The following is a 17,302-nucleotide window of genomic DNA, read 5'->3' on the forward strand; positions in this document are numbered from 1 at the left end:
GCCGTCAATCTAGTCAGTGCCATGCATCTAGTCGACATCCCACAACTGCGAGCCGTCACACATCGGGTGGCCGTCACACACCCGTGCATGACCACACGATGGAGGAGGCAAGTCAGACATCAGATGAGATGATGCAGGACACTCGTTATGACATGGGCTCCATGGCACATGATGATGCGGGTCCATCCCATACGTTTGCCCAGACATGTCGGTCCCCATCCATGGTTCGCGATGATACCTGCCCACCCACATCCTCTCCCCCATCGACTACCGGCACTATCCCCGGAGATGTATGTGGTAGAGATGAGATGAGATTCATGCCCACCCCTGGGCTACCCACCCCTGGTGCCATCCAGACAGAAATACCCACCCCCCCACCTGAGGCTTCACACAGTGAGGATCGGCCGCGAAGGCCGCAACGGACACGGACACATCCTCTTGACTGTGGGACTGGACATGGTACTCTCCCCTCTTATACTGATTACATATGCATTTCTTTATGGTTAAATGATTTGAATATGAGTATTTGCTTGTGTTCTTTTCAGGCAAGGTGAGACCAGTTAAGGAACCAGTGAGGAGAAGAAAACGGGGATGATTTTCGATGGTCAATTGCATTGGTGGAACCAAAGGGTGAGACCAGTCAAAGGTCTTAGTGAGCGCTAAATGGCACAGGCAAGAACTTATGTGAGCGCTACATGGTTTCCAAACTTTTATGTCATTTATGATTAGATATGTTCCTTTTATGGATTTGACACGCTAATTTTGTATTTTTAATCATAGAGAAAATCTTGTAAATTTCACTTTCAAATATTAAAAAAAAAAATTAGGGATTTTTTTCACTTTAGAAGTAATGGAAGCTGGAAAATATAATAGTTTTATCAGAAGATAATTTTATATGTATAATCAATGAATTATAAGCAAAATTCGAATTTATTGTTGTCCTTTTGCATTGTGTCACACTTGTGTTCCAAGTTCATATGCTTGCAATAAAGCATGAAAGAGGCATAGAATGTTAGCTTTACAACATAGCTAATTTTAGATATTGTCTTGGGCTCCTAGCTCTTGTATTTTTCATTTGGGCTCCTTATCTCTCTCAAAATTTTGCGATCAACCCATGATGTTGTTCTAGCGTCAATGGGCTGAAGGGACTGTTTGTGTTTGTGTTTGTGTTTGTGTTTGTGTAATTATCTTTAGTATTTTTTTTTTAATAGTACGTATGAATTGTATCTAGTTATTTTTAGCTTTGTATTGATAGGACTTTTTCTAGATTTATCAGCTTTATAAATTAAGCATTTTCACATTTGCATTGGATTTGACTTATATTGGGGTTTGTAACTAGAAATTAGGACCTTGAATTGAAGATCCAAAACCTTAAAATGCATCTATGTCTATCATGAATTGGGATTTTTCCCTTCATTTTATTTATATCATATTGATTTTTTAGGACATGTTCAGTGAAAGTAAAGTTCTAATATTATATGGGTCTGAACATATATGGTGTTTTTCGAGTTGGGTTTTGATAATTTCTGTCTCATCTCATCCTATATCATTGTATGCTTAATTTTTGAAGTAAAAAGGGTCCTACCAAGTGCACAAAGATCCCATTTTGCGGGGTCTGGGACGGGTGATTGGTAGGTACCCTTACTAGTTTACCCCAAATTTTCTAAAATTAATTATTATTATTATTATTATTATTTGGTTGTCTTTGTTAAATCTTTTGATAAGCATTAATTGGTTTTGGTAATACCTCAATTGCCAAGGTTCAACCTGAGGTCCGAAGTTGGACTGTTGGATAGGCTAGACAATAGCTTTTGTACAGTGAACAGTTTTTTAACTGATATAGTATTGTTTGAAGCGGTATCATTGTCGTGTGGTGAGTGGTGATGCAGAGGTTCCATCTGTACAAGTAGAGGTGGCTTACCTGCTAATTTTCTATGTAATTCTTCATCTATTTTGAAATTTCATTGTATTCTGAAATGGGTCTTCTTGTCATTACAATATGCAGTTCCTGTCTATGAAACTAGCTGCTGTGAATCCAAGGCTCGACTTCAACATTGAAGATTTCTTTGGAAAAGAGGTAAGAAAAATATAAATATGTGAAGTATATAAAGCATGTGTGTATTAGCCATCCATTTGGCAATGAAAATTGATTTGCCTGAAGACTCTTGATTACTAGCTCTACAGGTCAATTTTTTTTAGAAATATTCATGTCCTTCAATTTCATCGGGAACCCTTAGGTGTCCAGCATTTCCTTATGTTGCTCATTCTGTTTTACTTCAATATCAACAGATGTTTCCTGCTTGCTCAACAAGTTTTCCAACAATTGGAATGTCATCCGAAATGACTAATCCTGCCTACCTTCAGTTTAATCCAGCACAAGTGGTTGCGTGTTGTGGTTTGGAAATGGGGATAAATTCATCTGATATGGCTCTTCGACGAACCATCAGTGCACCTGTGTCGATCCCTGAAACATATATTGACACGCCCTGCTTCACTGTAATTGCTTCTAAACTTTGTGTTCCAATGCTGTTCTGTGTCAATTTAAATTCATCAATTTCTAAAATATATCAAACTTGCCCTGCAGCAGCTACCGCCTTCTTCAACTTGGGATGCTGATTTACAAAACCTGCTCAATCTAGAGTTCCATCAAGGAAGATCAACATCCTTTCCTTCCCAACCATTTACAGGTAGATGTAGCTAGCATGTCACACTTTTTGGTTCCATGTTTCCATCAGTTTAAGGTGAAAATGAAGTAAAGTGGATTTTTTGAAATTTGACCAATGATAGAGACCATATAGTACCCCCCACAAACTTTAATGATTTTTTCTAAGAAAGAATAGTATATGCTTTTTCATTGAAATCAAGAAAGTTGATAATAAGGATCTCTCTATCTTTTTCTTCCAAAATGATTAAATCCACAGCTTGTTTTCAGTGACCATAAGACACCCACATCCTGTTTTGATAGAAAAAGGAAGCCACCATAGGTGTGGTGCCTTTGACACTATACCACATAATCGCTATCATCATCAAATAATGGCGAATATGCATGAAAACAAACACTTGCTAAAGAGAGTTGCATAAATTGAAATGGGTCTACTCTCTACTTACTATGAGCTAAGTCCATGAAACACATGAACTTGTGCTTTTTGGTTGTTTTAATCACAGCATCAATTGGTGCTTGATATCATCTTCCACTTTCCATGTCTACGAACTCCATCATATAGCCCATTTTCAAGACCCCCCCCCCTCCTCCCATCCGCAAATTAAATGAAACATTTGCCAAATGCTGACACTAAAAGCACTTCATTGTTTTTACAGGTTCCATTGAAGCTAGCAATCTAAAGATGGAGATGTGAATCGATGTGTCCATCATACAATTTCTTGGATGAGTTTACTCCACATGCCTCTGATCCAGATTCTTTCTTTTTCTTTTTTCTAGTTAAAGTACATAACGTATATAGTTGTATGTATACTTGCCTCATAGTATGAATAAGATAAATATCTATTAACCTCGACAATCTTTGTTTGTTTCTTTTCTGTCATAATCGCACCATTATGAGATTAAATTGCGTGAGGTACTAAGAAAAGTTGATGGTGATAGATGACAGGACCAAGGGTGGTACAAAGACGAATAAAGTAATAAGACCAAGCTAATCTAGTTTTTTTTTTTTTTTTTTTTAATATTTATCAGAAGCTAATCTAGTTTACATCCTTTTAATTTCAAACTGTTTTGCTATTACAGTAAACACTAAAGATAACTCCCTTGTTTGAGCTAAATAAACCTCTCAATCCAATTTCAATACAAAACACTACAAAATTAATCAGACCTGCAAGCTGTGATTGGGATGGAAGAACTGCCACAACATATTTGTTAATGTGAAAGGAATGTGTCTCAGTAATCCAGTGGCACAATTGTCCCTCCATTGGATGAACCTGAGAGACAACTTCAGGCACTCTTGTGAAGGACACACAAGACATGAACCAACTGGTGGACCGACTGCCTTCAATTTTTAGACAGAACAATATGTTGATTGAGACGCTTATAATTATGCAGCAGAATAATGAATAGACTAATAATTATATCCAGATAGAGAGAGAACAAAGATATCCAATCCTTGCACAACTCATTAGAAAGGTCTCAAGTCCCTAGGGAACTAGCAGTCTAGCACATTATAATTGAATCACATCATTAACATATCTACTTTTATTTCCAAACTTCTGAGTTTAATGTATGACAGAACATAAAGGGATCAAACATCAATAATGCCCTGGCAACAAAGATACATCCCCCAATAAAAACAATGAAGTAAAAAGGGAGAAATGACCCTCATTCATGCAGCAGCTTCTCATTCCCTTTCAGTTACACCATAAATATGATGATAAATTCAGCAATGTTAAAGTTATTAACAGCCTATGCCTAAAATTAAAAATACAAAATAAAAAAAATACATGATCTACAAAAAAGTTCGTTGAAAAGTTTGACAGTAAATGATACTCGAGTACCCCAATCTCGAGTACTGATTAGTTGTACTCGAGCTCCTTGAACTCGAGTACTACTCTGTATGGTTACTATATATCATACCCGAGGAATACTCGAATTTGACGTACTCGGGTACTTCCTAGCACAGTACTCGAGTCCTGAAGACTTGAGTAATACGTTCCATACTTATTGCAAGCACCGACTTCCCTGACGGCAACCACCACATAAATGCATAATCAATGGTACTCGAGTTCTCCGAACTCGAGTACCTCTTCAGAATACATTCCCATCACCTTTCGTCTATTTTTGGTTAAACAACGTCTGAACTCTAAGTTTGACCATCTTCCCAGCTCCACGTGACGAGTCAGAGCACTTCGTGTGCACAGCAGCTACTGGTAGTTGGGAAGGCATCTGCAGGTCCTCTTCTATTGCAAGACCAACGTGCTGTCTAGTTATCCGTTGGGTCAACCTTGCTGTGACCAGAACGTAGAGGTAATAGCTAAGTGTTTTGTTTGCTGGTTGTTACGTATGTGGTGTTTTTGTACTCCATGAGTAGTTTTTTGTAGTCCCTAATTTTTCAATAATAACTATGTACAACTGCTGATATTCACACCTTTGTAGTGAAGTTTCAAAAATTTGGAAATTTAAAAACTATGCATGCAATTTCAAAGAAGTGATATGTGCAGTCAGTGTATACGAGTATTTGCAAAAATATACAAACTCAACACATGTGAATGTAATAGATGTTTTTCGGGGACTCTCTGTGGAAAAAATGTGTGGCCAACCCATAAAATTATTGATGATTGGAATCATTTTTCATTGTTGGATTGGATTTGAGTTGGGTCAAATTCAAAGTAATAGTTTTTTTCAACCACGTAGGCAAAAAACTCCACCCACCATATATACAAATTTATTTTATAATATTATTTTCATTTTCAGTTTGATTAAGTTTGGTATCTTAATCATTAATTTTCACAAATTAGAAATTTTGAAATATAATTTAGGCAAATTATATGAATGGTAAATATTTATTTAACTATTTAAAAGTACTTAAATAGTTTATAAAAACTTGGCCGTTTGGTATAGAATTTTAAGCAACAATTTTCAATTTTGAAACAACATTACACCTATTTCTATACATTTTTTCATCCACATGTATTTCCGGAAAATACAAATAACGTTAGTAGAACAGCATTACCAAACGAACCCTAAAATATATATGCACAACCCTTCGACAATCCAACCTAGGCTTATACACATGTAATAAGTCGAGCTGAACATTACTTATTTATAATAAAAGCACGAATGCGCGCACAGTGTCTTGTCACTGTACATCCAAAATTTTTGCATTGTGCAGCACTGTAGCTACGATAGTGTTTTGGTTTAGTTAGTCAGTTTTTTATTCCCGTTTATTCAATCCTTTTGTTTATTCAACTGGCACTGTAACTACAATGCGTAAAGTATTTTAAAAAAAATTATTCTCTGTAATTGGTTTGTGTAAAAACTTAACACAATAGTGAAAATCTTGTAACTTAAATCATCGTCCTAGTTATATGGTAATAATAACGCATAACACTATGTTGTTTGAACTTGACTTTATTATTTATTTATTTTTCTCATTTATAATGTAAATATGATTGTATTTAAATTGTCAGTCTGATTATGGTTCTTAATTATGTGAAAACACTAATAATTTTTTTTACACGTGATTTGATTTTAAAAACCATGTGAGTTTGACAATAACAGATTTTATAATTTCTTTTTTATGAGAGAAATGTTATAAATTGAGTTAACTAGAACGCAGAACTCGATGTACTATTAATTGTTTTTATATTTGTCAAATATTCAATTATTTAGATGTCTATGATTGAGTTTTATTAGTGAATGTTTTTATCATACGCAAGATCAGTTGCAAGTGGTTATACATTATGGCAACTTTTATATTGATGCCAACAGGTTAGTGATGGATTTTCACTTTTTCTATGTATACTACGATGGAGAGATGTATTATCATGACTTGCATGGGTTGTCATACCAAGGCTCGAACCAAAAGCAAAATTGTGTTAGGGTAAAGCGTGGGATAGGGCTTATGAAATTGCAACGAAGAATATTGAAGGTGATGAGGTTAGACCACTCTAGGCATAAAATTTCCATCGTGTATCGAGCACCTCAACGGGTTCTAGACACCCATGTTTTCTACAATTCACTACAGTTATCGAGTGGCGCCCAAGTGAAGATGATGTGGAAAATTGTTAAGCAAATGGTGGTGAAAGGATTTTTTGCTTCGGATCTCTATGTCACTGTTGAGCCCACCATAGTAGAGGCCGGGGAGGGTTCACAACACACTGTTTTGGATGGAAATGTAGATGAGCACATTGACTCAATACCATTACAATCTTATCAAGGGTATGCAGAAAACACAGGAGATGAGTATGGTACTGAACCGTGGCAAACATTTCCCCATGCTTCACACATTGAGGAGGAGCAAGGGCCCCAAGAAGTGCATGCAGGAGAGCATTTATCTCATGATGAGCTACATGGGGGCACATCTGAACCCGAATATGATCACGGACTTGGTGACGATGCAACCGATATTGATGTTACTAGGGATGAGTTTGAGGAGCGTCTAGAAACCATGGGTGAACATGATGATGTTGATCATATCGAGGATGTGGTTGTAGAAGAGAATAGAGACACATGCCCTGGTCCCGATCCTACGCCGGAATGGTTCACCAACAACACTTGGGATAATATGTTTGATCCATCACCGGTTATGCAAGCAGAAGTATCAAGTTGGACGCCTGGGCAACAACCAATGAAAGGAATGGTATTCGCGACTAAATTCGCGGTGCGACATGCATTGACTTGGTACGCACTGCGAGAGAATTTTAGGTTTAAAACTGAGCATTCAGACTCAGAGAGGCTGATGGTGAGTTGTGAGGATGATTCCTGCCCATGGTCAGTCCGTGCGATCTGTTGCAAGGGAGACAATGTCTGGAAGATCGCAAAATGCAAGGGCCCCCACACGTGCGACAAAATTCAGAATGCTCATGATGGACGGATGATTGATTCGGTGTTCCTAGCATACGTACTTGAGCGCTATATACGAGAAGACCCCGCGTATAAGATAAAGAACTTACGTCACGTTGCTTTGGCAGACTTAAAACATGAAGTATCTCACTACAAGGTATTCTTTAACTTGCATTCTTTTTTCAATACATGGAAGTATAAGCATGATTGTAATTCCCAAAACCCATGAATACCTGCTGTTATGAAAAATGAAATTGAATTGAAAAAAAGAAAAAAAAACGAATAAAGAGAAAGAAATATTATCTTCATCTTATAGCCTTACAAGTCTTGATTTGTTTTCTTCAACTATGATTATTTGACTTGTACTTAATTTCTAACATAATCATTATGGTTCACATACAAGGTTTGGGATGCCAAACAAAAGGCCGTTGCAGCTATATACGGGGATTTTAAGGAGTCTTATGCAGAGTTGCCACTTTTTTTGGCAGCACTTAAGGATGCAAGTCCGGGTACAAAGTATAAGTTAAACGTGGACGATAATGAAGAACCAGGAACCTGTACATTCAAGTCCGTATTTTGGGCGTTTCGTCCATGTATTATTGGGTTCAAGAAGCTGTAGGCTGTGATTAGTATTGATGCAACCCACCTCTATGGAAAATATAAAGGGAAATTGATGATTGCAATGGCGACGGATGCTAATAATAAGATTTATCCACTAGCCTTCGCCGTTGTGGAGAGCGAGAGCACGAGAGACTTGGGGTTGGTTCTTGGCTTGTATAAGAAGGTATGTTACCGACCGGAGACACCTGTGTGTCATATACGACAGACACCCTGGGATACAAGCTATCTTCGGAGACACTAATCGAGACTATTTGCAGCCTCCCATGACGGAACATCGTTACCGCCTTCGTCATCTATGCGGTAACGTGAACACTAGATGGAACAATGAAACTTTAAAGAACCTAGTATGGAGGGCGGCAAGTGCAACCCGGGAGCGAAAGTTCAATGCCACCTTCGATTTAATTGAGAATGTGAACCGGGATGCGCACCAATATCTGAAGGATGTGCCCAAAGAGAAATGGGCTCTAACTTTTGACGAGGGTTACCGTTATGGGACGATGACTACAAACGTCTCCGAGTGCTTCAATGGTGTTCTAAAGGGTGCTCGTAGCCTGCCCATTACAGCAATGGTGAAATACACATGGTTCAAACTGAATGCTTATTTCGATGATCGTCGCAATAAGAGCATAGAGCAGTTGAATTCAGGGAAAAAATGGTGTAAATATGCCTTAGATATCTTCATGAGAAATAAGGAGAAGGCGGAGCATCACAGGGTGACAAGATTGAGTTCGCAACAACAGTCATATCAAGTAGATACACCGCATAATCCAGGGACTGCTGGACATGGGGATCACACACATGGAGTTAATTTGTTGCAAAGAACTTGCACATGTCAGAAATGGAAATTGTATAAGATACCATGTTCACATGTCATTGCAGTTTGTATTAGGTATTGACATGATGCAGAGCAGTACATTGACCAATGCTATAGCGTGGACGCACTATTTCGGAGCTATGCTCCCGTTTTCCCTGTCTTGAAAGATAGATTATCATGGCCAGATCCTGAAGAAACTTGAAGGGTCCTCCCTAACCCCCAATTGATTCGAGAGAAAGGTCGCCCTGTCTCAACACGAATCAGGAATGAGATGGACGAGGGTGGGAAACGGCCTAGAACCACACCATGGAAGGAGGGCGGGAGAAAGGTGCAATGCGGGTTGTGTGACCAAGAGGGGCATAACCGAAGAACATGCCCTAAGCGGAATGAGGCCTCGGCGAGTGGTGGTCTCGCGGACTAGGTACGCTAAGTTTGAACCGTGGCATCCTTCTAATTATTGAACGTGCAGAGTACAAACATTTTTTGACTACTCGATATGTACATGCATCAGTCCATCTTATGTGTTCTGCATTTACAGATACCATGCTATTCATAAGGAAGTCTATGACTAGTTCAGTATAAGTTTTGATAAATTTGGGCGTACCTCAACCCCACAACAGATGGAAATTTGCCAAGCGATTTTTAATAAAATTTTGGAGAACAATTGGCTTTCTTTTCATTCAATGCAGCAAGTATGATTTATTTTCTTGTTAATACTTGGTGTGATTCTGTACTCGATACTCTCATTTCTCGACCACTCTATTCTTTTATGCAAGAAAAAGAAAAAGAAGACTTCTCTATTCTTGTTTAGGTGTGCAATTATTGGATATTTTCCTGGTGTCTCCTGTTTGTTCTACAGCTTTTTTATTGTGGTCAATTATAGACTTTAATGGTGATAAATTTATTTAACCTCTTGTTACTAACACTTTATTCATACCATATTCAGCTTTACTGCGATACATGTAAAAGGTTCTTACATGGGGGGCATGGGTATTGTACCAATAAAAAATTTCTGTTTGGAGTTGAATTTTGGTGTTTTATGATATTCAAAACATTTACTCTATGTATTTGGTAGATCCTACTGTTATCTTACCATACTATCTAATATTATCTCCAAGCAACATTTGGTGTTTTAAAAAGAACTACAGCAAAAAAAAAAAAAAATGTTTGACTCATTAGTGGAAAGTTTTCTGGTTGCTGAGCATATTGAAGCCTACTTGGCTCTAATTGAAATTCTTGAGCAGAACTTATGAATATAAATGCAATGTGATTTTTTTTTTCTTTCGTCTCTTTGACACAGGATGATTCGTATCTGGACAGTTATATTAGCACAATTGGAGTTGACTTTGTAAGTATTTACCTTTGGGTTTTAATAGATGTTATATCAATTGAAGCAATATGATCCTAATTGTTGCATTCCACCTATTATCAGAAAATACGCACTGTGGAGCAAGATGGAAAGACCATAAAACTTCAGCCTTCTTCCCCCCACTTTTTAAGTTTGGTAAAGTTGTATGGTTGTACTAGTTCCTGGAAATTTGTTAAACTGCCCAATTAGCAGTCCAAAGAAGTATCATTCGCATGCTGTATAATCCTTTCATTTCTTATTTTGCCTGCTTTTCTTTTTGGTGGTGGTTTTTTTTTGGGGGGGGGGGTGGTGTTTCTTGTTCTTTAAATCTGGTGTAACGCATGATGTAAAAGTAAGCCACTGGCCATGGACTAAATGGCATCACCTCCCTCTAAAATAAGTGGTGGAGGGTGATGTTGTAGTTATAAATCAACATGGGTGTATGGGTTGTTTTTAGTTATCACAGGGAACAAGTAATAAAGAATGATTATGATAGTTGTGGTGGTGGTAAAAAAATCTACTATAATCCTTTGGTGGAATCTCTTTGTGGGTTGGGGTCATTTTTAACATGTTTACTTTTGGTTAATAGCCATCTTCATGCAGAAACTACTAACAAGATGGTTAAATATCCTAAATATTGTTAATGGATTGAAATTTGATCATTGGTTCATAATATGATGTTTATGTAGTGCAACATCCTATGATTGTTGCTATTGTTTCTATCTGGCTGTTGAACTTTTTTTGGGATATTTAGTGGGATACTGCAGGACAAGAGCGTTTCAGGACAATCACTAGTAGCTATTACCGTGGAGCACATGGCATTATTGTAAGCTCTCTCTCTCTCTCTCTCTCTCTCTCTCAAATTTTCAGCATTTTGCTCATGGTTCTGCCCTGACGATTTGGTGTGAATGTTGAACTTGTTTCACAATGTTCTTGGTGTATGTGCCAGATAGTTTATGATGTGACAAACCAAGAGAGCTTTAACAATGTTAAGCAATGGTTGAGTGAAATTGACCGATATGCTAGTGAGAATGTAAACAAGCTTTTGGTTGGAAACAAGTCTGACCTCACTGCTAACAAAGTTGTGTCTTATGAAACGGCGAAGGTAGAACCATGGTCCTTCAATTGCTCTTCCTTGTTTTTTTCCTTTTACGGTATTATTGAGAACTCAAATAACACTGTTGCCTGTGATTTGATTGGGCTCTGAAGGCGTTTGCCAATGAAATTGGCATTCCATTCACATGAAGTTTTTACATTGTCCCCCATGTTAGCTTATTGAATCTTATTTGGTGATTAGCCTCATATATCCCCTTCACTCTATTTTGATGAAAAGTGTTAGTAATTTGTGGAAGGTCTGCGTACCAGTTGGATCAGGTTTTCAGGAGTGGAAATACTCTTTTTTGATTCAGCCATTTATGTTTGCTTAAATGGATTTCACTCAGTTGGATATGGCTTACTGATTAGTGCGCACACAACACACGTTTATGAATAGGTAAGCAATTTTACTAAAATGCACTGAAGCAGATGCGACCAATGTACGCGGGGAGTGTACAAATGGCACAAACACCTAAGTAGCTAGCACTTACAGAAAATAAAATAGGAAAAATTTGATTAAGTAATGGAAGTGGAATAGGGAATGACAAATCCCAAAAGCATGTATCTTCTCAAACCCCCCGCACCTTAGCTCCCTGCAAGAGCTCAAAATAAATTAACATGGTGTGCACCTCTCAATCTTGTAGAGGTATTTCAAAAATTAGGACACCTATGCAAAACCCCTGCAGACAAGCTATCTTGTTTACCACTGTAGTGTCCTTGTCTGCCAAGGAGAAGGATTTGTAAACTAAACTCTTCAGTATGTCTCTGTGCACCACATCTCATGGCAGAAATGAACCCTACTGCCATCCCTCCCACTGTACAAAAAAAGGTGCAACTAAAAAACCCCTCCCACCCTGTTCACTGATTAGCATCAAGACTCTTACTGGGAACTATATTACTATGGGGCAATCTTTTTCATGTTTTCTGCTGGTACAGGATGGTTAAGATGCTGTATACTCTTGCTTTTTATTTCTTAATGTATGTCATGTAGATATAAGTGAACTTCTTGTGTTTGAGTGGTACTTATATGGTATTTGAATGGTAATTTTACACTTTTTACTAGCTCTGAAGCGACGTTTACTATATTTATTTGCCCAATAGTTTGCAGTTAAATTTATCTCTAGCTTGTCACAACGTTTGAAATTATATTTTATTTGTTAATTATGTTGTTTCACTGGGGTTATGTAATTGGTGTTTTAATTAGCTCAACAGAAAAGTCTGTGTTCCAAAACTTGGAGGAGAAGAAGAAGACTGTATCAGAAGATTCACTATAATGCCACGTCTTCAAAACTTGGAAATCCTTGTTTGCACAAAGTTAAAGTTGGTGCCGAACTTCCTTCATACAACTCCATTACAGAAACTAGAGATCTCAACATGTCCAATTCTGGAGAAATGCTTCAAAAGAGGGACAGGAGAGGACTGGCCCAAGATTTCCCACATCCCTAACATCATCATTGATTACAAGTATGTGCGAGGCAGTCAAGAATTTATGCCAGAGCCAAGGTAACTTCTTCGGACACTTCTTCTTTTCGTTGGGCTTCTTCTTTTATTTTGCAATATATCAATATTAAATTAATAACTCCAATTGCTCTCGCTAATTTCCTGCTGTTATTGACTAAACTGAAATAACTCATATGGTTTTCTTTTGGGCATGTAGGATTTTCAGAGCTATGATGAGGAAGAAGAGGTTGAGGAAGAAGAGGATCTAAAATTGTTTAGACTAATAAAAAATGATCATGGTAGCAAATCTTACTCATTTGCATATAGAGAAAACAACTCCAATTGCTCTTGTTAATTTCCTTCAGTTTGGGCATGTAGACTAATTTGAAATTACTCATAAGGTTTTCTTTTGGGCATGTAGATTCTTTCAAGCTCGTCAGATGATGAAGACAGTGAAGAGGATGACGAACACAGTGAAGAGCATGATGAAGAAGAGCACACCGAAGAAGAGGACCTATGATTTCTGTGTTTCTAGGTTCAAACAAAGATTTTTGGATGGCAATGGTGTGAGATGATTTGTTTGCATGGGCAAAGTTCATTCTTGGCTTGATTCAGTGATGCAAGTCTAAAATCCATTCATGGGTAGCTTCTTTAAACTTTTCTTCTGCTTCGTCTTTTTTTTTTTATTAGAACTAAATATTGATTAATTATCCTACTCATCTGTCAAAAATTCCCTAAAAAAAAAAAACCATTGGAAGCTAAATTTATAAGATTTTGGCCAAAATCTCAAAGACACCGACACCAATGGCTCAATCCTATGTTCTCTTTTGTGTGTGCTTTTGATATACGTATTAAATAACAACTCCTGATCACACTTCATTTATAATATTTTAAAATGTCCTGTCAATTGTAAGATCAATGACCTTTTATATGGAAATAACTACAAATAGGTCCTTTCGAGTACATTTTTAAAGTTGTTAATGCTTTAATAGGATATCTTAATCTCTATAAATTTGTTGAGTGACTCTATAAACAAATTGAGGTTCTGTCCACATTGATCTGACTTCAGCAAAGATAAACCTAATGATTTAAAACATGTACTTCAGTAATTGTTAATTCTCAGTTCATGTAAAGTTTGAAGCAGTACTTCTGTCCACATTGATCATTTTCATGATGTTAGTTAATTTCCCCTTCTGGTGAAATGAAGTGCTGATGTGGTACCATTTGTTTAACATTATGTTCTGATCTTATGCAATGCATTTTTAGGTTCCAGTTTTTTAGTTTCCCAATGTGTCACTGGTTGAAAAGTTCTGGTCTCTTCACAATCATTGTTATTGTGAGTTTATTCAATTTACAATTAATCAATTTCAAGCAAAACATTATGATATTGATTTATAGAATTTTTGTTTGGGTATAAAAAAGACGAGAAATTCCCCTTTTTCAGAGTTCATAAATTTAGCTACAAGTTCAGATTTTTGGATGATGATGGTGAAAAATTATTGGCGTTTGTGTGTGTGTCAGCAAGTTCAGCATTGGCTTGATTAGGCTTTGCAATTCTGATCCAGTCATGGGTAACACCTTCTTCTTCATCAACTTCTTTTATTTCACCAAAGTTGCAATTAATTATCGTACTCATCCCTTAAAAATTCCTTCAAAAAGATAATAATCACAACTTTGGTAGATTAATTTAAGATTTTGGCCAAACTCATATAGACACTGACATGAATGGTTCAATCTGGTACGCTCACTATATGAAGCTTTAGCAGAATGTGTGGAAGATTCTCTATTCAAAAGAAAAGAAAAAAAAATCAGAATGAATGTTACTCAAATTTTAACTTTACATGTTGGCTTTCTTTTGTAGTCAATCCAAGTTGCTGACACATGAAATGAAATCTATGTAACTCTAGTCTTAAGAAGAAAGAGAGGAGCCCTCAAGGCTTTAAAATGTTTTTGTTAATTATCAAGTACAGAAGTTATAGGGTTAGGTAATTGCTATTTGTCAAGTCATAAAGAAATATCATATGCTTCTTTATTGTATTTGAGTATTAAGTATTTCAATACATCAGGTATATCATATGCTTATTTCGATAACGAGCGGGAAAGAAGAAGAAACTACATATACCTTGGCTTTGTTAGTTGGATCATTTTCTCCTCTACTCTGAGATATATCTTGATATTTTCTTCTTAATCATTTGTCTGTTTTTCCTTATCATTTTGTCCATCCTTGATAATCGCATGTTAAATATATAATTCTTTTTGGCTTCATTTGAACCAAACATCGATGCTAATATCTAGGGATGTACATTTTGTGATGAATCAAATTTTCACATATGGATGGGCATTTGAGAAAGGGCCACGAAGGTGTCCTCTATCATTTCATAATGGAAGCAAGGATGTGCATCATGGAACATATCATGTGCAATCCATATTATATGGTGGTAGATGAAAGGTGAGCTAGGCAATTAACCGAGTTTTCAACTCATATAATTTACGGCCTTATGTTTTAGGTTTGAAATTTGTTTGCTAATTTTCTTGGTTAGTGCTATACATTTAGGAGATTGATGAATGCAAAAGTGTGCGGATTTCTTGTCTCAGTGATTGAAGAGTTTCGTGTCATGGAAGAGGGGGAAGAGTGCGATGTTACTACCCGGAGTGGAGAGGATGAGAAGAAGAAGAAGAAGGCAATGAAGCCATATATAACTATTGTTTGCTCTAGGAAATTCAATTTTGATTCACCTGAAGGTAACTTTATGTTCTTTTTCTTCTTCTGATCCTATTGCATTTGCATTTGCTTTTTTCCAATTGGATAAAAAGAGCTGAACTGTGACTTCAGAACAATGCTGACATTTTTCTACCTCCGCATTTGCAAGAGGAAATTTTTGGCCCAGTTCTTATTTGCATGGAGGTGTGTTCATTACTCCATTGTTTTTATCAATCAGGTTATTGATTGCCTAGTATGGAGATATTAACATACAATTTTTCTGTCCCTCTCAACATCAAGCTGACAGTTTCGAAGAGGCCATAAATATTGTTAACATAAACAAGTACTTCCTTAAATTTTCTTCTCTTGTTGTATATATTACCATACTTTTTCTAATTCTCTTAAAGAAGTATTACATGTGATTTGTATGTGACTTGTACTTCTGGAACAAATATGGCAATGGGGCTTCTATATTTACTACATCTGGTGTAGCTGCAAGGAAATTTCAAACTGAAATTGAAGCTGGCCAGGTAAGAGTCACTTCATCAATTATTATGTCTTAGAGCTTCGTACAGATTAGTTTTCATGTGGATTCATATGGATTCATATGCATGGCTAAGAGAAGTAATGATATAAGTATCCTCTTTCATGTGGATTCATATGCATGGCTAAGAGAAGCCAAACTTGCAAATCAGTAATTTCCATTCCTTCTTTCATTGTCAGTCCAATATAACAATTTAATCTATCATTTATTTTTATTTTTTTTACTCTAGTGTTTCGCATCAACCAGCTGATGGTTTGTGGTATTCACAGGGCTCTTACACTCTCAAGATGACACTGGAGGATGGTAACAATCAACTGTTGACCTGCATTAGCTTCAAATTCAGTATCAGCTTTGGATCTTCTGCGTCTAATAGTTGAATACCTTGCTCATGTTTGCGGTGTTGCAACGTGGTGTTGATTAGAAAATGACTTGTGGCCATGAAGCTACAAGGTATCCAGTTTTCTCATCCTCATAAGCCTTGTCAGAGTCAGAATCATACTGTTCCTCCCTGCTCCCACAATGGATGTCAAAATATATTGGTCCAAGATACAGTGAACTCTCTTATTTGTATGCTTAATAGGGACATTTCCCAGACAGAGAGGTCAGATAGTGAAGATGTCAGTGGATTGGTCGAAGAATGGCCTTCTAAGAAAGACATAGGCCATATGTTTGAGTTTATAGCATGTTATGTTGCATGTGAAAGAGCTAATGTCTCAAAAAGTGTCCTGAGTCAGATTTTAGAATACTTGACATCACAAAATAATTTTCCAACTACTGTTTCCTCTCATCACATAACTTCAACAAGAAGGGAGAAGCAGGGGCTTGCCCTTCTAGATTTTATATGGTTTGTGGTTTGATATTTTGTTCAATTGTTGATCTCACTTTTTTTTTAGTTTGCTTAAAACAAGTGAGGGAAAGGGGGATTCAAATCTAGGTTCTCCTCGTAAAAGAGACCGAGCATATTCATTGAGCCACAAAGCTCTTGGTTGATAATCTCACATTTGGTTAAATTTCCATGATGACATCAATGAGTTATCTGCGGGGTGTTTGGGTTATAGAGACTAGTTACAAAGATTTTATTTTTTACTTTTATAATTTGTAAACTCCTTATATAGTATAAATTGCCTTAACTGGCCTGCAATGGTTTTTCTTTTGGAGATGTTTTTTCTACTTTATCATTTGGTGCATTGCCAATTGGTGGTTAATAATCGCAATCTTGCGGAAGACAA

At 36.9% G+C, this 17,302-nt stretch overlaps 1 protein-coding gene and 2 long non-coding RNA genes across 3 annotated transcripts; all 3 read left to right on the forward strand.

Annotated features, from left to right (window-relative positions):
• Positions 1–1,494: 1,494 nt before the first annotated feature.
• LOC142625043 (transcription factor bHLH49-like) lies at positions 1,495–3,518 on the forward strand. Its single transcript, XM_075798752.1, has 6 exons — positions 1,495–1,551; positions 1,844–1,912; positions 2,006–2,077; positions 2,290–2,496; positions 2,585–2,687; positions 3,319–3,518. Exons 1-6 carry the CDS (start codon positions 1,495–1,497, stop codon positions 3,354–3,356), a joined length of 546 nt encoding a protein of 181 aa, XP_075654867.1. The 3' UTR covers positions 3,357–3,518.
• A 9,654-nt stretch (positions 3,519–13,172) lies between these two features.
• Positions 13,173–14,400, forward strand: LOC142623799 (uncharacterized). Its single transcript, XR_012842233.1, has 3 exons — positions 13,173–13,470; positions 14,095–14,164; positions 14,273–14,400. It is a non-coding gene; the product is annotated as an uncharacterized LOC142623799 (long non-coding RNA).
• A 1,758-nt stretch (positions 14,401–16,158) lies between these two features.
• On the forward strand, positions 16,159–16,775 carry LOC142623275 (uncharacterized). The gene is made up of 2 exons (XR_012842091.1): positions 16,159–16,223; positions 16,343–16,775. It is a non-coding gene; the product is annotated as an uncharacterized LOC142623275 (long non-coding RNA).
• The last annotated feature ends 527 nt before the right edge of the window (positions 16,776–17,302 follow it).

Source organism: Castanea sativa, chromosome 2, assembly GCF_040712315.1.
Source record: "Castanea sativa cultivar Marrone di Chiusa Pesio chromosome 2, ASM4071231v1".
Classification (NCBI taxonomy): domain Eukaryota; kingdom Viridiplantae; phylum Streptophyta; class Magnoliopsida; order Fagales; family Fagaceae; genus Castanea; species Castanea sativa.

Bases quoted from the DNA above. Each gene is read 5' to 3' on its own strand.
- LOC142625043 (XM_075798752.1), top strand. From the start codon at position 1,495: ATGGTGTTTTTCGAGTTGGGTTTTGATAATTTCTGTCTCATCTCATCC. The intron at 1,913-2,005 runs GTGGCTTACCTG...TACAATATGCAG, and splicing joins TTCCATCTGTACAAGTAGAG to TTCCTGTCTATGAAACTAGC. The intron at 2,497-2,584 runs GTAATTGCTTCT...CTTGCCCTGCAG, and splicing joins TTGACACGCCCTGCTTCACT to CAGCTACCGCCTTCTTCAAC.